This window comes from Crocuta crocuta, unplaced genomic scaffold, assembly GCF_008692635.1.
Source record: "Crocuta crocuta isolate KB4526 unplaced genomic scaffold, BGI_CrCroc_1.0 scaffold102, whole genome shotgun sequence".
In the NCBI taxonomy this organism is placed as follows: domain Eukaryota; kingdom Metazoa; phylum Chordata; class Mammalia; order Carnivora; family Hyaenidae; genus Crocuta; species Crocuta crocuta.
The window spans coordinates 8,595,906-8,617,645 of record NW_027530019.1 but is presented as its reverse complement, the minus strand read 5'-3'; the positions used below and the strand labels follow the sequence as shown (position 1 = coordinate 8,617,645).

Here is a 21,740-nt window from a genome sequence, read left to right as displayed (position 1 = left end):
AGTTAGCAAGGATATACTGGTGGAAGTATCAAGTGGAATTATCTTTTGGAGAGCAGTTAGTAAAACGAATCAAAATTAAAAATGCATGTATTCCCTGATTCAAGGAATCTATTCAATAGAACAAACACATGATATGTTGCATACATATATCTACATGGTTTTCCACTGTGACCTCAGGAGTATCAAAAAATATCTGGAGACATCTTAAATGTCCACCAGTGAGGAACCTACTGGATGAAGTATGGTATGTCCATATAATGAAGCATCCTAAAGCAGTTATGTTTTAAAAAACAAGGAAAAAGAAAAATAAATATCAGGCAAGTTGATAACCACAAGAAAGACAAGAAAGTGTTACATCCAGGAAGTGGGACTAGAAGCTTGGGGAACTTATTTTTCAATTTATTCTTTTCAGTAAGGTTTTAAGTTTTACCACAGATAGATATTACCTTTAAACTAAAGAAAAACTATAAGACATTCAAGTATTCATGAATACAATTTGACACAGAAGTTCTTCTTGCAATGATATACATACACATTCATGCTAACTGAGATGCACATGTGCAAAATGAGCTGTTATGAAGCTGTTCATCAGGCACTGTATATATAAGAGCAAGCAACTGAAAACAATAAAAAAGTGATTAGTAGGGGCCTTGTAACATGGAATAATATGCAGCTGTTAAAAAAAGGACTATAGCTCTTTATGTTCTGATAAGGAATAATCTCTAAGATACAGTGTTCCATAAAAAAAGCAAAGTACACAAGAGTGTGTGTGTCATTATTTGTGAAAAGAAAAAATAATATATAAATAATATCTGTACATGTAATCTCTTAATGGATATGTAAAATACTGACAAAAAAACGGTTATGAAAAGAATGGGTGGGTGGGAGACAGGGATGACTGCACTATATATGCTTTTGTATCATATAAACTTTTACCATTGAGTATACAGTAGAAAGAATTTTATATCTTTTCAAGATAACACAAATAGGGCAGTGGGAAGTACTTAAATTTTTAAATATTTAACCAACATTACAATATAAAACAACTGTTGACAATCAAAACAATAAAAGCAAGACAATATTGTAAAGAAAAATTTTCCTTTAGAGAAACCAGACGTTAATCTTGTCAAAGGTAAAACAATCTGTGAAACTGTTATCTGAGTTAACTAATTGCTCAAAGGTTCCAGGCAGTTCAAATATACTGAACTTTGATACATTTTTATCCTGATGCATAAGTTACAGCACAGAAAAATTATCTAGCAGTTATAAGCTGTTTCCTGAACACATCTTGTTAATGTAGCCAAAACTCCAATAAAATCCTGTGCATCAGCTGAACAAATGTTGGAATAAGACAACATACAGTTCCTATTCAAAACCATGCTACGCCTACTTCTGACATACTAATCATCACACTTTAAAAGAGACAGGGGGTTAGGAAGAGAGAGACAATGTGAAATACACAAAGCTGTGGAGCGACTAGCATATCGAGCGCACACTTTCAGCAGCTTGAGGACAGGACCCGGTCCATCCTGGTCACATTTACTGTAGTACTCAACAGAGTGGTCGTTGCATAGCAAGTATCTATGGGTGGATCTGCAGAATGAAGTTAGTTAGGCTGAGCTCACAAGTTCCCCTTATGAGCAAGGGGAAATGGTGAAAGGCTATAAAATGAAGATGGGTGAGCTAAATTGGAGTAATAGGTTATTTACTATATCCCCTAAAACAAGAATTAAGTCAAATACAAGACAGAAAACATACAGAATTTAAGTTGTAACTGCTAATGGTAAAGTACACATATATATAATAAAAAGAAATAATTAAAACATCCTTAAACCATAATTTCATGTAACTCACAGAGTAAGAGAATTTTCTCTATAAAATTCATATTTAATACCAATTCTGGTGTTCCTGGCTGGCTGAGACAGTGGAACATGCCAACTCTTGGTCTTGGGGTTGTGAGTTCAAGCCCCATGTTAGGTTTAGAGTTTACTTAAAAAAAATAATACCAGGGCACCTGGGTGACTCAGTTGGTTAAGCATCCAATTCTTGATTTTGGCTCAGGTCATGGTCTCACAGTTTTGTGAATCTGAGCCCCACATCCCGCTCTGCGCTGACAGCTCTGAGCCTGCTTCTGATTCTCTCCTTCCTGCTCCTCCACTCAGTCATTCACTTGCTCACTCAATAAAATAAAACCAATTCTTCTCAAACTCTCCCCCCTCCCCCACATCTTCCCCCAAAACAGAACTTCAATCATGTGTCAGGATGCCTTAATCAAATTTTTTAATATAAGATTATAAAGCAATACTTTATACTTATATAGATTCATAACAATACAAGTTAATGACATAAAGCTGTGACTGCTTACAAAAATCTAAAACCAGTAATTAAAACTCCTTTCAGAACCTCCTATAATTAGGTTGACAATTCTTTACTTTTCTTGGGATAGTCCCAATATGTCTGTTGTCTTGGCAAAATTATTAAAAGTCCTCCACTTTACTCTTAAAAGTGTCCTGGTTTGGATGATAAATGATACAGTTACAGTAGTAGGTATGCCAGACGAAAAATACTGGATGTCTAGTTAAATTTGCATTTCAGAAAAACAACAAATAATTTTTTAGTATACGTATGTCCCATGCAATATTTCAGACATACTGAGTGTCTGCAAGAATGTATGTACGTAAACAACACATGCTAAATCTGGCAACTCCGCCTCCCAGTGATAATTTTCCTAAACACTTAAAATTACCTTACTGTGAACTTTCAGATAAGGCAAAAACATTCAAAATAAAGTAAAATGAAGGCACCAGAGTGGCTCAGTCAGCTGAGCATCCAACTCTTGATTTCGGCTCAGGTCATGATCTCACAGATGGTGAGATTGAGCCCCATGTCCGGCTCTGCACTGATAGCATGGCGCCTGCTTGGGGTTCTCTCTCCCTCCTCCTTGCCCCTCCCCTGCTCACACTTGCACTCCTTCTCTCTCAAAATAAATAAATAAACTTAAAAAAAATAAAGTGAGGGGCACCTGGGTGGCTCAGTCAGTTAAGCATCCACTTTGGCTCAGGTCATGATCTCACAGTTTGTGAGTTTGAACCCTGCTTTAGGGTCTGGGTTGACAGCTCAGAGCCTGGAGGCTGCTTTGGATTCTGTGTGTGTGTGTGTCTCTCTCTCTCTGCCCCCCCCGCCCCCTCAAAAATAAGTAAAAATTAAAAAAAAAAAGTGAAAGTCAAACTAAAGCATGACTAGATTTTGGCAGGGAGGACTCCCATACTTAGAAGGCCCACTAGGGTTCCTGCCGCTGAACACTCAGTTCTCCACACCAGTTTTCACCCATGTGAGTAGCATAAAAGGGATCCCAATATTTGCCCACAGTTAAGAGTAATGGAATTCAGCTGATTCTTAGAACGTTCCAAAATAACATATTAGGATCCTAATATCAATAATATCTCTTTTCCAGTAATCAGTAAGGAATGGCCTCATGTCTAGTTCCCTTGGTGAAAAGCAAAGACATTCATCTGTTATTTTTTATCTAATCACCTGTCAAAATGTCTTCTAGACAGGATGCCGATAAATGCAAAAAGGGAAAAAGAAAACCTGAAATAGATTTTTAGGGTTGAGATTTATAACTGAGAAGTATAAGGCACAGATGATAGTATATAGCTAAAAATCCTAATAGTAGTACTATGATCATTTCTTTTGATAAAAGCCCTTTCACTATGAACAGATGAAACTCTGGTGAAATATCATGAATGGGAGGAATTAGCATTTAAAATTCTTTTCATAATATTTTTAACATGATGGAATGCAGATAAACATAGGCAAGATTTTTGCCCCCCAACATTTAAGAGAGAGGGAAGCTTTCCATCAACAACCACATTATGACTAGCTCCACTCCTCTCATTATTGTTCTGGGTTAGTCTCCGGTCACATAACATACAATAAAGGTTTTCAACAAAAAAGGAGTACATAACATACGGATTCTTCATCTTTGAAAGGAGACCCAGGGACTTTCACAATTGAAACCCTAGATTTCTGTGAAAGTTACTACTACAGTAGCTTTAGGTAAATCTGACTAAATGGAAATGTATCATAAATTGAAAACTCTTGAAAGATTTTTATGGAAATTCTAGAAAACCTATTATTATAGTAGTTCTAACATATTTTGCTACTTTACACACAAATAATTAACTCTCTCCACCAGACTGAAATGTAGCACTGGAAGAGGAAGATGAGTGAATATATGTTATTATAACATCACTTAGGTCTTTTAAAATATACCCTGAATTTCACATACAGAGAATAAACAATTTTGGTTTGAATGGCTAATAAATGGTAAGAAAAAAAAATCAAATGGGAGAAAACAGCGATGATTATCAAGTACTATCAACTTTTGATAGTACTATAAAATATGAAAAATGCATATTTTATACATCTATAAATTGCCAAACCTAGAGGTTTTCAAGGTTCATATGAACACCACTGAGTCCTTCCTTCTCCGTCCTCTGGTATTCTCCATCACAGTACCGTATTCTTTTGCTTCATAGCATTTAATGCAATTTTGTAATTATGTTGTATCTGTGTACATATTTACTGCTGGTCTCCCCAGCCTATACTACTGTTCATTCAATCAACCTATTGAGCACTGACTCAGTGAATAATTAACAATTTGCTTCAATTTGTAAACCACACTCAACCCAAGCATACTTTGCTTTCCACGAGTGCTGCCAGATGTACTGGCCTATCATTAACTGCTAACTTTTGTAATGCTATGATGCCAACAATGAATAGATTTCCTCCAAATTATGTAATGTTTGTCTTTCTACTGCCTCAAAAAATTAGAGCAAACATTTAAAGACAGGTTTCAGAGATCTATAAAAATGAACAGGGAAAGAGAATGGAGACCCATTCTCTTATATTTCCTTTTATGCTATTTCTCTTTTCTACCTTCTTCCAATAAAAGATAGGAAGGAAACAAAAGGAAAATCAGTGGGCTGTGCTGGATTTGGCTAGAATTTCCAAACTCATATTTGGATTTCAACTTAGTCACCGACAGCCCTACTGCATTCAGGCTACGGCATTTTTCAGTGGCCCACTGTTGCCACCAGAACACCAAGCTAAACTGCAAAGTTCATCTTTGGATCTTTTCAGCTGCTGTTCTCAGTTCTCTTCTATTTGCTGCCTTCTCACCGCACCCTCTACCCCACACCCAAGGGACCCAGCACTCTCAAACTGATATTTGGGTGTCCAACATTGACCACCTCGCTCAAGGCTACCCTTCTGCCTTAGTATAAACTCCCATTTCTAGGACATACCTAGTCTTTTCCAGATGTTCAGGTGATGTGAATTAATTCTAAGATGTGACTGATTAACAGGCATTATTCTTGTCAGGGGTGGGAGGAAGCTGTTAAAATGAATCACTCACCAGAGAGAAAAGATTATGGTTTTTGCAGCATGTATGGGGGAAGAGAGTTTTTAGCTGAATACTTTCTGCTCCTTTAGCATCAGGGAATAAAATAAAGAACTACACAGAATTAACTATATACCTACCTTAGGACAACTATCATCTAGCCAGGTCTGCCAAGGTCTTTGCTGAGTGGAACCACACACTGCTACAAACGACTCCTGCACTGTCACTTTGCCATTAACCTAGGCTGAAGATGCGCATTGCCAAAATGTAAATCGTGCTTTTTAAAAAAAATTTCAAATACAGACAACTCTGCTTACTATAGTCCTTTCATATTATCTCTATCTTTATCTAAGCCATGCAGCTTTTTCAGCCCAAGACGTGAAAGAAAAGCCATGAGTCAGTTATGCTCATAATCCACAGAGAAGGATAAAAGTAGAAAGCAAGCAAGGAGAAAGCTTTGTTTTCTTTAGAACAGGCCTTGTCCTTTGTCTGGGAGACCGTGCTTGCTATTCCTCCTAAGGATTTGTGGGATTTCTCCTACAGTATGTTTCATTAAGTTCTAAGGTTTTTAACTTACAGAATAAGAGGATATACCCACAGTCAAATAAGTCTAAGCACTTAAAAATAGCTCATGTAACGGTTCCCAGCCAGCTCTCCCTTTTCCCACAGAACTGCCACTGTAATATAATAGAAGAAAAGAAGGAAAACCTGAATGATTTTACACAATCTGTGAATTCACAAGAAGTAAGGGAATGTATCATCAGAATGGAACTGACTCCTGGGACAGCCACTTGTTCTTTCCCTCAAATCTAAAACTACCTTTCTCTCACCTTCACTAAATGATTTTTGCTAAAATAGATTTTATTGACAAAAATGCTACGAAAGACCTGAGTTAAATAGTGTATCTTTAAAACCTGTTGTTTAGGGGTCCTTGAGTGGCTCAGTTGGTTAAGCATCAGACTTCGGCTCAGGTCATGATCTCGTGGTTCGTGGGTTCGAGCCCCATGCCAGGCTCTGTGCTGACAGCTCAGAGCCTGGAGCCTGATTGAGATTCTGTATCTCCCTCTCTATTCCTCCCCCTCTTGCACTCTGTCTCTCTCTCTCAAAAATAAATAAAAGATTTTAAAAAATTTAAACCGTTGCTTAATCATCAGGATGAATCACCTTTCTTTTCTCCTACCTAGCTGAGACAGTTACACAAAGACAAGAATTTCAATTAGCAAGAAGGGAAGACAGGCAATTTGGGGGCGTGGACCATTTTGAAAGATATGAAAAGTGTGGGTAAGTGTAGGCAGGGAGAAGAGAGAAGGAAAAGAAGATTGGAACTAACTTTTATTGGGAATTTACTCTGTGCCAGGTACTGGGCTAGGTAGGTACTTATACCTTACCACCTTATATATTTTTTACAATTCTGCAATGGAAGTATTTATTTTTTATTTTTTTACAAATAGTTTATTGTCAACTTGGTTTCCATATAACACCCAGTGCTCATCCCAACAAATGCCCTCCTCCATGCACATCTCCCCCCTCCCTCCCCATACCCATCAGTCCTCAGTTTGTTCTCAGTATTCAAGAGTCTTTCATGGTTTGCCTCTCTCCCTCTCCCTCACTATTTCCCCCTGCAATGGAAGTATTATCATTCCTATTTTACAGGGAAAAAAATACAAAAATTTGTACTTAGATTAAATCACTCTCCAAAAAGTCTTACTAGCTAGTAAAACTGCAGATCTCTGATCTGAACCAAAGACAATTTATTCACAAAACTCTAAAAGTGGTAAAAAACAAATAGGGCTGCTCCTGACGGACATCAAGAAGAAACACTCCTTTGACTAATTCAAAGGGACCTGGAATGTACCCAGTTATGTTATGGATCATATAAATTTTTCTAGTGTACTTTGTGAACATGACCACAAGAATTACAGATAAATGTTTTCAAGTCCCAAATATATTAGTCCCCAAATTTCAAAAATATCCCTATTCCTAGTTTGGAAACGGGTTTAATGTACCCCAAACACAAATTATTTAAGGTTCATGAGCTATATTTAATAATCTGTTTCACAGTTTTCATGCCCTTATTTGCTCAGCCTGGATATACAACAATTAATAATCTCTTATACTGCACTTCCAGAGTTTAATATTATCTGTTTCCATTCCTACCTCATTCATGGTCTAGAAGAAGACATGGCTTATAAAAAATTGCTATGAAAATGTGATAAATGCTACTAGGCATGCAGAAAGTGTTATAGATAGGAACTTAATTTAAGGAATGGCACTACTAATATCGGACTATCATTCACAGGCACCCACCTCTAGGTCTAGAACTGGGTACACAGTATGCTCCCTTTTGCATAAGAAAGGATGACAGGTAGCAGGATGTGAACATGTATGAAAAACACATAAAGTAACGTGGTGAGGTGTATGTATATATTCTCTTATACTTTCAAAAGGGAATGCTGGACGGATAAGTCAGAAATGAATTTAAAATCATTACGAATAAGGAGTGGGATCAGAGGAAGGGATGTAGGCGACAGAATGAAAAGGCTTCTCTGAGGAAATCCTTTCTCTGAGAAATTAATTTTTGATTTTTGCAACATATAAACTTTACATATTTACAAAAAAGATCAACAAAGAAAACAACCAACTCCTGTCCTACCCCCTCCCTCTCCGTTTCCGTGAAAACAAAATTCAACAACACTAACACACCAGAAGGGGATTCCTTCTGCAGTGTTTTCTAGGACCTGAATCCGCAAGACACAGGAGGCACACTACTTAAAAGTGTCCAATATAAACATACCTTCTCCCACAGAATGTGAAGAGATTACTCATCCAGCAGTTATAATTTGTGGAACACAGGACAGCCACTGCTTTATTCAATTCTACATATCCTTGTAGTCTTTTTAATCCTCCCCCAAAGAGCAGAATAAGTAAGATAAGTTGTATATTATCTAGATAAAGCCTCTTTTTTTTCTTAGTTTATTGTCAAATTGGTTTCCATATACCACCCAGTGCTCATCCCCACAAGTGCCCTCCTCCATGCCCATCACTCCCCTTCCCCTCTCCGCCACCCCCATCAGCCCTCAGTTTGTTCTCAGCATTCAAGAGTCTCTCATGGTTTGCCTCCATCCCTCTCCCCCACTATTTTTCCCCCTTCTTCTCTCCCACAATCCTCCGTTAAGTTCCTCCTAATCCTCCTATACGTGCAAACATATGGTACCTGTCCTTCTCTGCCTGACTTATTTTGCTCAGCATAACACCCTCAAGGTCCATCCATGTTGCTACACATGGCCAGATTTCATTCTTTCTCATTGCCATGTAGTATTCCATTGTATAAATATACCACATCTTCTTGATCCATTCATCAGTTGATGGACACTTAGGTTCTTTCCATATTTTGGCTATTGTTGAGAGTGCTGCTATGAACATTGCTCATAAAATTTTGGAATCAAAGAAGAAAGTGAAGATCCCAAAAGGCCCCTCTAGTGAAGGTTTGAGTCCCTCTGTACCTTTGGGAAATACTCATCTACCTAGATTTTAACAACACTTTTTGGGATGACTTTTAAAAAAATCAAGATAAAATTCACATAACATAAAATTCAGCATTTCAGCAATTTAACGTGCCCAGTCAGTGGCTTTTAGTATAGGCACAAGGTTGTGCAACAATCTTCTCTAATTCCAGAACATGCTCATTACTCCTAAAAGAAGCCCCATGTCTATTTTTATTCTGAGGTTCTTACTAGTACAAATTTAGGCCTCCTAAAGTTTTTTAACTTTTTCCTCCTCTTTGTATCTTTTTGTTCTATATCCTGAGGCTTTTTGGTTATATTTTCTAGTCCATGTATTGAATGTTTTAATTCAGTGACATTTCAAAGAGTCTTTTCTTTTATGTTTTTTTAAAAAAATAGTTTACTGTTTTATTATTCTGAGCATATTAATAAGATAACTTAAAACATTTTCTTCTTACATCACCTTTCTTTCCTATAGGACTCATTTTTCTGTTTTTCTCATTTGCTGAAAGGTCTTTGGTTGTCCACTCACATTTAGGGCAGGACAGGGAAACAGTCCTTTTACAGAAAGGAAGTGCTGGAAGGGTTCGCCATAAAATAATTAAAATGGTTACTAATAAGGGGTGTAAGGCAGGGCAGACTAGAACGAATGTATGACGTTGGGGTGATTAGGAAGGGAACTACACTATATGGATTCAGAACCCTGAATTCTAGCACCAAAAAGACTATTTTGGAGTGCTATTTTGGAGCACTGGCTTCCACACTAGAAGCCTTCTGTCCCCAGACATTTTGTTCAGTTTCCTTCTAGAACTATGTGGTGTTCTGCATGGGGGAAAATGCAGGCTGCCTGAGTGGAGGTGGTGGGGGGAAGGAAGGTAGGGATAATAGTGGACAAGTGGGAGCAGTTCCCATCAATAGGCATTCAATTACTTGTCCTTATTTTCAGCTCCAATTCTCCCTCCTACTTCTCTCTGTCCCTGAGTCTTCTCTGGAGATCTGCTAGGCTGATCCAGCTCCTGGCTCAGTGTACTTCCTTGTTTCTTCCTCCAAACCACTCCCAGCTATCTTCCAGCTTCCATAAATTTCTTGTTTATTGGTGACCCAATCACTTGCTTCTCTTTGTTGTTTTTATTTCAAGGAACTCTCAGGAGAGACATGAGTCAAATGCTGGTATCTATGCCACATTTGTGAACTTCATACTTTTAAGGAAAAAGGAAGATTTGACTTTCCACAGAAACTTGCAGAGATAAATAGAACATCAGTTGTTTTCTCTCAAGTTTTCATAGTGCTTGTTATCTATGATGAAACAAAGTGACTATCTAGATAAACACGAAGTACTTCTTTGATATCTAACAGAATTCTCATGATTATGAGATCTTATTATATGTAGGTCTTTCTATGTTTTGTTATTGCATGTTTCTGGGGGAGAATTCCACTATTTTCATTAGCATTCCAAGTGCTCTATAACCTAAAAGGTTAAGAACGGCAGGACAAAATGAAATGCACTCTTTCAAATAGTGGTGGAAGGTAAAAACCCCCATTCCATGATGCTGTGTTTGAATGTTCAATCTTAAATTGAAGGCATTTAAATCACAAGAAATTAAAGTTTGAAAATAATCTTGAAGTTGTTTACAAGGCCCAAGGCAATCAGGTAAATGATCGTATAATATGTTGGTAAGCAGCGGGCTGTGCTTTAGGAACATATCCCAATGTAGTCTATGCAGTGGCTTGACAAATAAAACAAACACCTCACTCAGGGCATTAGCTCTCTTACACAGCAAGCAGCTGAGGATGCTGAGGGGTAGGGATACCAAATAATTTCCCAATCTGATGATCTGGACAGCTACTTGAAATATATAGCCTTTAAGGCATACTGTCAAGTTTACATAGAAGGCCCAGTGGCTAAATTTTAGAAGACCTAGATCGTGAGTTAAGATTAGCCTAAAAAGTAACCAAGAAGGGGAGGAACTGATTGATATATTACCCAAGAGTGTCAGTATCTCTACAAAATTAAACAACAAGTTGTTAATTCTGGTTCTTTAAGAGAGGTTTTGCCGAAGCTACCTAAATGTCAATTTTTGGGTTCTAAGCAAAGGACATCTGGATATATGGTATTTCACATATTAGCTCAAATAACTGTTTTATACATATTTTTAAAACTCTAAAAACAGTAACATAGAAAGAGTTGTATGGATAACAATGTATGATTTTAAGTCTCAGTTCTTATTTGTTCAAAATAGTAAAATAAAAATGCGTACACTCTTAAATAAAAAAAAAATTGAATGACACTTGTCAGCACATGGTAAAGACGACTTTATTAAGGGGAAGGAAGCTACTGAGATAGGTTACAGCACCACTGCAATAGAACTCTGCAGTGGGGGAGAGATTAGGCTCATTTCTGAATACTGAATGAGCAAGTGGGAATTTATAGCCAACCAGCAAAAGTGGGAGTCAGAGGATGGAAAATTACTACCAGGAAACATCAGGAATATAGGGTATTCTGGCTAAACTGACCTAATAGAATTCTCACTAGAGACAAGCCAGTGCAATGAGACATCACCTTGGGGATAAGCCATCAGATATTAATTAAGAGTAGGGGTTCTGTTAAATTGGCTTAGAAGCGTTTTTGCTAAAATAAGATTTTATAAGGAAGTGCACAGATGGGGTTAGGAGAAGGTTCAGGAGACTGACTAAACTTCGATCAAGCAAAGAATCTTTGTCAGTATTTATATAATTACACTGACACAGTGGCAGCAGTGAAGGTCAGCCACACAGTATACGTTATACATATGACAGTACTGCTTAAGATGTGAGCTACAGTAGCTTTGGTTGGAACATCTGAAGTGAAAGAAAAGTTAATACACATTGATAAATTAAACCCATGTAGTTTTGCCTGGTTGAGTGAAATGAAGGTAAACTTCTTTCTGATGACATCTTCAGGAAACAGGGAACAACACTTAAAAGATTAATGATTATCATATAATTTTATATGTGTAAGCTGTTTAATGGACGAGGCTGAATGTACCCTGGGAAAAATGTATCTGAATATCTTGCTCATCTATTGTCATTTGCTTTGTTTAAATAGGTTATCATCAGAAAGATTTCAATTAATCAAAGGTTAGTTATAGTTCATTGTGGTTTTACTATAAAACTTGATAAACCAAAAGAAACTCCAATTACTTACCTAAGCGATGAAATCCAAAGGTGAATCTTTTGGTTGGAGATTTTGAGGACAGCCACAAAGCAAGCAGGGTCAGTATGATAGCACTTAGGTCAGTTAACATATGAAGTGCATCTGTCATGATTGCTAGGCTATTTGCAATGTATCCACCTTGGAGTAAGGGTGAGAAAGAAGGAATAAGTTAGTTAAAATAATAAACATAAGCAATCAAACCAAAAATATGTAACATCCTACAAAACATCAACTTTCAACTAAATACTTATCCAATCATAATTGAATCAAGGTATCCTGAAATTTTATGTAAAACATTAAATATGTATTTATTTTTGTGATGAAAATGTCTGTTTCATGGGGTGCCTGGCTGGCTCAGTTGGTTAAGTCTGAGTTCAGCTCAAGTCATGATTTCACAGTTTGTGAGTTCCAGCCCCCATCCGACTATGTGCTGACAGCTCAGAGCCTGGAGCCTGCTTTGGATTGTGTCTCCTTCTTTTTCTGCCTGTCTCCTGCTTGCGCTGTCTCTCTCAAAAATAAACAAACATTAAAAACAGTTTTTAAAAAAATTTTTTGTGTTTTATTTTTTTCTGAGAGAGAGAGAGACAGCATGAACAGGGGAGGGTCAGAGAGAGAGGGAGACACAGAATCTGAAACAGGCTCCAGGCTGTCAGCACAGAGCCCGATGTGGGGCTCGAACCCACGAACCGTGAGATCATGACATGAGCCTAAGTCGGACGCTTAACCGACTGAGCCACCCAGGTGCCCCTAAAAACAATTTAAAAAAGAAAATATTCATTTCTATGAACAGGTTCTGTGAGGAGTGAATGACCTTAAAAAATTAAGTACCATTAAATTGGAGGCTAACACACAGAAATTTTTGTTTTAGCACTGCAACTTTTACTCAATCTACTGATCCTATTAGACACTGAAATAACTCCAATATCTAAATATTACAAAAAAGCTAAAGGTAGATACTCACTTGTTGTGAAGATATGAACACAAAATTAAATGGAAGAAATTTTTAAATATATGTTAGTACATTAACTAATTAGTACCTTAGCTGATTCCCTTGGTTATAGATAGCAGTGTCTCAGTGGGGTTAAAGGTGGTATTTAGAGTACAACTTTTGACATTAATTTTCTAGGCATTATATGTATGTGTAACATGTAAAATTCATTTCATACATGTGTATGTGTGTGTGTTTCTGTGTATATATATGTATATATACATATATATGTGTGTGTGTGTGTGTTCTATTATGGTGAACCAATTTTCCTAGCACCATTCATTGAATAAGCTTTTTATAATGCAGAGCATTCAAACTTTTATATGTATCAGCATCACCTGGAAGATTTGTTAAGCTGCAGATTGCTTGCCCCACTCCCAGAATTTCTAATTCAATAGATGTGGATGAGACCTGAGAATTTATATTTTTAACATGCTCCCAAGGTGATGTTGATGCTTCTAGTCTTGAGAATCACTGTTACAGTGAACTTCATGGTTAGGGTATTATGACACATAAGTGTGCTAAGCCGTTGTCCCCTCACTATCCGGGGTAAGTGTGCACAGCCAAGAGCAGCAGGAGACCAAGCTGGCGATCTTGAAGTCACATCCACTTACTCCAGTGTGCTGTATACAAATACCATTTTTACGTATTCCCTTGACATTAAAAAGCTAAAATCACTAAGAGAAAATACAACTTAGTAGTTAATTAACATGAGGTTTTGGACTCTCTTAAACTCTCTCAGCCAGTTACTTAATACTTTTGAGCCTCAGTTTCATTATCTATAAAGATAATACCTCACAGTTGTACTGTCCATTAACTTTCTGAGATGATGGAAATATTCCATCTATGCTGTCTGGTAGAGTATACACTAGTCACATGTAGCTTTTGAGCATCTGAAATATGGCTAGTGTAACTGAGAAACTGAATTTATTTAATTTTATTTAACCTAAATTTAAAGAGCCATGTGTTAATAATCATTAGCAGAGTAAGGACCTCAGAAAATCATCTCCTACACAAAAGCAATGAGAATATGGGCAAAAATGGTCCAAGTCAGCTTTTCAAGAACCCTGGAAATTAATCAAAAGCTGATATAGGAAATAGTAATTCAAGGAAATTGAATCTTTACAAGAACAGTGAGCCCTGTGGCATTTTAATTCGCCATGGACCCATCTCCCTCTCTCTAGCTCTATGGTAGCCTTGAAAACCAGTAAGCACAGTGACATTTTCAATCTGGCAGCCACTGTAAGGGATAAAATGGGGTTAGAGCTCCTTAAAAGCCCTGATCCCAAAGAACTATCATTATTGGATCTGTCCCATAGTTCCCTGGAAGGGATATTTTGCCATACTAGCATGGCTGTTTTTACTGGACTGGAATTGGGGATCTGCCCTATGCAAACCCTAAGGAATGTTTGTCAAAAACAATCAGAGGGAATTGTTTAACACTGCAGCTGCCTGAGGCAATAGATAACAAAGTGTTCCCTGTATTCTGAAATTTCACAATGATATACTTTCGTGTGGGTTTATTTTCACCCAATTTGCTGGGCTTTTGTAGACTTTTTTCATCTGGAAATATACACCCTTCAGTTCTGGGTAAATTTCTTACACTATTTTGTTGATAATTTCTTTTCTCTGCTTTCTTTATTCCTCAAACTCCGGAGTTTGGATTGATACACAAATTTTCTTATGGTTTTTTTTTTTCTCCTATTATTTATATCTTTTTGCTCTTCTCTATAATAAGATTACCTTAATTCATCATCTTAACCGACTGAGCCACCCAGGTGCCCCTTCCTTAATTCATCTTCTAACTTTTATGAAGTTTAAAATTTTTTTGTTTTTATTGTTGAAAAGCTCTTTACCTTGATTTTCTTTTTTACAACAGCCTATTCTTTTTTTAAATTGATTTTTTTTTTTAATGTTTTATTTATTTTTAGGAGAGAGAGAGAGACAGACAGCGTGAGCAGGGGAGGGTCAGAGAGAGAGGGAATCACAGAATGAAACAGGCTCCAGGCTCTGAGCTGGCAGTCAGCACAGAGCCCGACGCGGGGCTCGAACCCACGAACCGGGAGATCATGACCTAAGCGAAAGTCGGTCGCTTAACCGACTAAGCCACCCAGGCGCCCCAAATTGATTTTTTTTTAAAGTGCAAGTGGGGGAGGGGCCGAGAGCAAGGGGAACAGAGGCTCCCAAGTGGGCTCTGTGCTGATAGCAGACAGCCCAATGTGGGGCTTGAACCCATGAATCGTGAGATCATGACCTGAGCAGAAGTCAGATGCTCAACTGACAGAGCCACTCAGGCACCCCAGCCTACTCTTGTTGATACATAATCTCCTATTTCTGTGGATATGAATTATACTATTATATCTGTCTCTTAGACAGGTTTTAACTAGCTTCCTTAGTCTTCCTCTTTATCCACACTTCTAGGGGGAACAACCTGGTTCACCCACTTCTGGGCCTACTGAGGATTCTGAAGTGTAGTACTTCTCAGTATGATCCCTAGATCAGCAATATCAGCATCTCCTGGGAACTTGTTAGAAAAGCAAATTCTCAGTCCCTATCCAAGACCTACATAATTAGAAACTCTCCCCCAGCAATTTGTGTTTTATTTAATAAATTCTCTAATATGGGGCACCTAGGTGGCTCAGTTGGGTAAGCATCCAACTCTTGATTTCAGCTCATGTCATGATCTTATGGGCTCTGTGTCAGGTTCCACACTGTCAGCGCAGAACCTGTTTGGGATTCTCTTTCTCCTTCTCTCTTTGCCTCTCCCCCGCTCATGCTCTCTCTCCCTCTAAATACATAAGGAAATAAACTTACAAATAAATTCTCTAGGTGTTTCTGATGAATTAGGTTGCTTTTTGGCTGTATTAATATATTATATATTAATATTATATATATTCCCTTTATTGTTTTTTAAGAGAGGCTTCAGGAGAAAGTACATTTAGATACATGAGTTCATTTGCTATCTTTACCTGGAAGTCTGTTTGCATTCACTCATTCTTCAAGCTTTTTCACTCCCAGTAAAAATAACTGTTACTAAATCGAAAGGATGTTTTAGTTCTCATATTATTAGACGTTTCAGCAGCTTCAACTTACTTATTTCCACTTGGAAATACTCTATTTTCTGAGACTCTGGAATATCTGTTTGTCTTCTGCCTGAGTCCCAAAGTTGGAGTTCCTCAAAACTTGGGTTCTCTAGGTATTTTTTCCATTCTGATGGCATTACACACTGTATCTCCTAACTTCACCTCTCTTCTGGACTACTGACTCATATGTAACAGCTCACTTGGCATCTTTACTTGACTTTTTTACATAAATCCAATAACTAGCATGTCTAAGACAATCTTTGAGCCCATGCCTGTAATCCTGCTCTGTATTTTCTCCCTGCTTCATAAATGAAGCAGGACACTAGTCCAAGCCATAACCATCTCTTGCCTGGACCCCTGCAATAGTTTCCTTGCTTCCATCCTTGCACCCTCCAATCCATCTCCAAGTAAGAGCCACAATAATCTTTTAAAAACGTAAATCCCATCACGTCATTCTCCCTTAAAAAGCCTTCCCTGGCTTTTCATTGTACTTAGAATTAAAAACTACACTTACAATATGGTCTATCAGAACCAGCCTGATCTGGTCTTCCTGTCTCTTTTCCTTCTTGCTTACTATATTTGAGCCAAATTTGCCTTCTTTTTTGGTCCTTTTAAAGAACTGAAGGTTTTTGTACATGCTGATCTCTTCACTTGGAAAACTCCTCCTCTACTCCCTTTGCTTGGATAACTCCTACCTTTTTTTTTTTTTTTTTTTGGTTTAACTATACCTGGCTCATACGTAAACTATGTTCCACTGGTTACTATGTCTTATACTGTCTTATTCTTTTTCTTCATAACACTTAAGTCCATATGAATTTTAAATGTGTTTGTGTGTTGTTTAACATCTGTGCCTTCCATTAGACTAAGTCCTTCAGATAGTAGGGCTTATGATAGTTTTGTCTGAACTGTATATCTAGAAAACAATACAGTGCCTGGCATAGAGTAAGTACTCAAAAAATAGTTGCTGAATGAAAGAAGAATAGACCTGTCTAAAGTCTCAGAGCAAGTTAGTGGCAACACCAAGATTCAAAACCAAGTCTTCCCTTTCGATCTTTAAATTACCTCATTTTTAAAATTATTCCATACTTCCTATATAAGGTGCTTTTTTAAAATAATGTTTATTTTTGAGAGAGAAAGACAGAGAGCAAGAGGGAGAGGGGCAGAGAAAGAGAGAACCACAGAATCTGAAGCAGGCTCCAGGTTCCGAGCTGTCAGCAGAGCCCGATGCAGGGCTTGAACTTACCAGATTGCGAGATCATGATGTGGGCCAAAGTCGGATGCTTAACCAACTGAGCTACCCAGGTGCCCCGAAGATGTTTTATTTCTAAGTGCTTTTGAGACACTTTAATAAATGCTCTACTATCTACAACTTAATTCTATGTAATATTCTGAATATCTGTTAATGCTTGTCCTAAGTACTGGCATTTCTGTACTAACAAAAGTTTTTTATATTTGAAAATAAATATGTGAAAGAAAATACTTACTCTGGCTTTCACAAAACCACATTTACCAAATAAGAGGTTTCAAAATCGTATGTCAGGACAATTTTATCTTAATTTTTACTTACGTAAAATAAACTAAATTAATATTAAGGGGGAAATTGTGATTAATAGGATTTTAACTTCAAATATTAAATATTAACTTCAAGAATCACAAAGTCAGACTGACTCAGTTTTCTAGCTGTGTGAATTTGGGCAAGTCACTGAATCTTAGTCTGCTGAGGCCATACCTTATCTGGCTACAGCTTCACTCCTTTAAATTTCCTTACAGCTGAAGGATTTATAATTCTCTAACACAATAAAAATTAATTAAGCAAAAATTTATTGTCAACTCTGTGCCAGTCATTGCCTTAGGTGCTGGGAATGCTGCTTATATTTCAGCAGAAGACAGATATTAAACAAGTGAGCATACAAACAAGATAATCTCATGATTTGGGCTTTTAAAGTTGGGGACAGGAGAGAAGAGATATTTACTTTAGTCAGAAAAGGTCTCTCAGAGGTATCTTCTGGGAAAAGATATGAATGTCAAGAAACCAGTCAAGAGAAGATTTGGGAAAAGCAACTCCAGGTTAAGCAGTGCTTTTCAAACTGTGGGCCCTGATCTATTTTGTGGAACATGAAATCAATTAAGTGGGCTAGGGGCATAATTGAAAAAATATTAGAATGCATAATAAGAAATAAGGCTTTTGTTTCAATGATATACACATAATACATATTGAATAATAAATATATATATATCATTGAAATATATATATTATACGTGTGTGTGTGTGTTTGTACATACATACATATGTATGCATGCATGCCTACCCAGGCACAGTGTTAAGTGTATTTCTTACTATACTGAGATCAAAAAAGTTTGAGAGCCACTGAGGTAGAGGGACCAGCTAGTCTGAAGGCCTTGGGGACAGTTAAGAGCTTTGTGAGTCATAGGGGCAAAAAAGCCAGCATGGCTGAAGTGAGGACTGGGGAGGAGGTATAAAATGAGGTAGGAAATGTATATAATTTTCCTACATATAACCTCTAGCCAGCATCTTAATCTGGACTGCCACCTCTATTCTCATCATGGTTCCTCGTTAAGAAACATGGCCTAATAACATCCTTGCTTTTATGTCACTTTGTAAACTGTCACTAAGAGAAGTTAGCAAATTACACTAATGTGACTGCAAAAGTACTCTCTAAGCTGTATTTTACAGTGAGAATGTATTATTTGAGTAGTTACAAAGTGAAAAAACCAAGTTCATAAACCCTGAGGGAGCCATCTGTTTCGTTTCAGATCCTCACTATAATGAAAAACTTTAAAGGTTAGTAGTATTTAATTCTGCAAATCTCTTGGCTATAAATACAAAAGGAAAGAGTATGAAGAGACCACTTAAGTCAAATGCAGAGAAAAAAAAAAAAGAGATCGGGACTGTAGATGTGGTTCTTCCACTAACCAGCTAAGTGTCCTCACAACTTACTTAACCTCTTTTGGGCCCTCAGATTCCTTAAGTGTGAAAAGGAAAGTAAAGCAGGTGTTCAGTAAGGTCACTTCATGCTGTAAAATTTTATGATTCTAAGTTATTCTAGGTCATTTACTATTTTTAAAGGTTGCAAAAATTAACCTGATGTTTATCAGAATTGTTTTTAAAGAGGAAGTTAAATGGTATACGATGAAGCTAATGTCCTTAGCTTTACAGTGGGATGTCACGGTGTTTGGAGAACTAGAAGGCAAAGTCAGTTATCGCTGAAAGTTTATGTTGTACTTAGGCTCATCTGCACTTTGGAACCGTGTGGCCGTTTCCTATCACCAGGTCGGCATATGGACAGATAACAAACTTCCTGAAAAGAAAGTGTAAACCTCAAATTATGTGTATCTAAAGCCTGACAACAACCCTCCGGACAAGGTAAATGGAAAGTGAGTTGGCCACACAACTCACCTACAAGTTCTCCAATCATGAAAAGCAAGTAAAGAACGGCCGCAATGGTCAATCTGGTTTTCACCTTTCTCTGCTTCAGTAACTCTCGCTGTCTGCTGCAGTTGTCACAGGGGTCCACCTTCAGACTCAGCTGACTGTTGGTCAAAGGCAAGTCCTGGTCCAGTAAGGAATCGTCGTCGGCCTGGAGGGCCGGGTGCGCCCCGTTAACAGGCCTTTCTGGGATTTCAGAACCATCATCGGCCACCACAACGCGAAGTTTGTTAAACCGAGAGAGCCCCTCGTCCCCCGCCTCCTCCGAGAAGTCAAAGGCGCTGGTGTCATTTAAAAACAGCGGCGCGTCATCTTTCCGTAGCAGAGATTTGAGGCGCTTCCACGCGCCGGATCCGGCCATGGCAGAGGCTGAGCGGCCGCGGCGCGGAACGGCTCGGTGCGGGCGGCCGGCCGGCGGCTCCTACTTCACCGGAGCGCCAGTTCCCGGGGGCACTGCCGCGCGTCCCTCCCCCTTCTGTGGNCGCCCCCCGCTCTACTAGAGGGCACTCACAGGGAAGCCCCAGCCTCCGGTGCCGCACTGTCGCCTCCCCAGGCAAAGAGGCGCTAGCGGATGGAGCCGCGGCCTGTGGTCCAAGTGGGTAGATTCGAATGGTCCTGCCCGCCCAGGCCTGGGCGTTGCTGCGGGAGGTCGCTCCACCCTAGGAAGGCCTCAGGAGTCTCGGGCCAGGATCTCGGCCGCGGGTCCAGGGCAGAACACCAAATTAGTGCTTTCTTGCTAAGTGAGAAACTAAACAGTTTTCTTTCCTCGAGTTGCTGCTTCTCTCCCAAGTTGACAAAATTTGCTGCACGGTCGGGTCAACCTTGAGAGGGCAAGCAAGGCTTCTGGTGGTCCGCAGTTCTATGTCCCGCTTTGTATTCTCTATTGCTTTTCAGCAAGTATGTGTTACCCTGTGTGTTCGGTGAGTGTTCCTTTTGCTTCCATTTACAACATAGACTAAACCCAAGCAGAAAATCTAGTAAACGGTGTCCGTTTTGGCCTTTGGTTCTGTTAACAACCACAAATTTAAAAGAAGTTCTGAGAAGCAGTTTCTGATTTAGACTTAAGTTTCGGGGCGCCGGAGTGGCTCAGTGAGTGAAGCGTCTGATTTTTAGCTCGGGTCATGCTGCGCATGATCTCGTGGGTTCGTGGGTTCCAGCCTTGCATAGGGCTGTGTGCTGACTGCTGAGCCTGGAGCCTGCTTCAGATTCTCTCTCTCTCTCTCTCCCCCCCCTCGCTCACACTTTGTCTCTCTCTCAAAAATAAGTAAATATTTTTAAAAACTTAAAAAATACTTCGGGGCACCTGGGTGGCTCAGTCAGTTAAGCGTCCGACTTCAGCTCAGGTCATGATATTGCAGTTTGTGGGTTCGAGCGCCGCGTCGGACTCTGCTGATACTAGCTCAGAGCCAGGAGTCTGTCTTCGGATTCTGTGTCTCCCTCTCTCTCTGTTCCTCCTCTGCTCATGCCTTCTCTCTCTCTCTCTCAAAAGTAAATAAAACATTAAAAAAAACCGTAAAAAATATTTAAGTTTTAATAGTAAAATGGAGGGGTGCCTGAGTGGCCCGGTGGGTTAAGCCTGGCTTCAGCTCAGATCATGATCTTGAAATTTGTGAGTTTCACACCATGTTGGGCTCTGTGCTGACAGCTGAGACTGGAGCTGCTTCAGATTCTGTGTTTCTCTCTGCCCCTCTCCTGCTTGCTCTCTCACGCTCACTCTCTCTCTCTCTCTCTCAAATAAATAAACATTAAAAAATAATAGTAGAATGGAATGGCAATAAGCTTCCTCATTCCCTTTCTCCCTTGAAAGTCTAAGAGATTCTTAATCCAGAGGCCTTGGATGTGTTTTAGGGTCTTCTGGAGGCCTTAAATTCATGTGCAAAACATCGTGGCTTATATGTGTTTTCTTGAGTTAAGTCCGCTAGCTTTCATCATGTTCTCAAATGGGTTTAAGACTCAAGTAAGATTTAAAACAGCAACACTGTCAGGGGAACTCATAGATCAACCCCCTAGCTTCTACTTGGAGTTGACTTGTAGCGCAAACTCCTCTATTTATCCTGTGTTAATGGACGTTGTATTTTGATAGTAGTCTACGTGGATTGCCAAATTTCAAATTACAAAATC

General features: G+C 38.7%; 2 protein-coding genes across 2 annotated transcripts in view; one reads left to right on the top strand and one right to left on the bottom strand.

Moving 5' to 3' along the window:
* The window catches only part of SLC30A4 (solute carrier family 30 member 4), a 29,697-nt gene extending 9,612 nt beyond the window's left edge, over positions 1-20,085 (bottom strand). The window contains exons 1-2 of the mRNA XM_077764473.1: positions 19,590-20,085; positions 12,092-12,238 (exon numbers count right to left, since the gene is read on the bottom strand). Of these exons, the coding sequence (XP_077620599.1) occupies positions 12,092-12,238; positions 19,590-19,980 (538 nt within the window). The 5' untranslated portion in view covers positions 19,981-20,085. The remainder of the gene's footprint in view (positions 1-12,091; positions 12,239-19,589) is intronic.
* Positions 1-21,740, top strand: part of BLOC1S6 (biogenesis of lysosomal organelles complex 1 subunit 6) — a 136,316-nt gene that overhangs the window by 24,060 nt on the left and 90,516 nt on the right. The gene's annotated exons all lie outside the window — the stretch shown is intronic.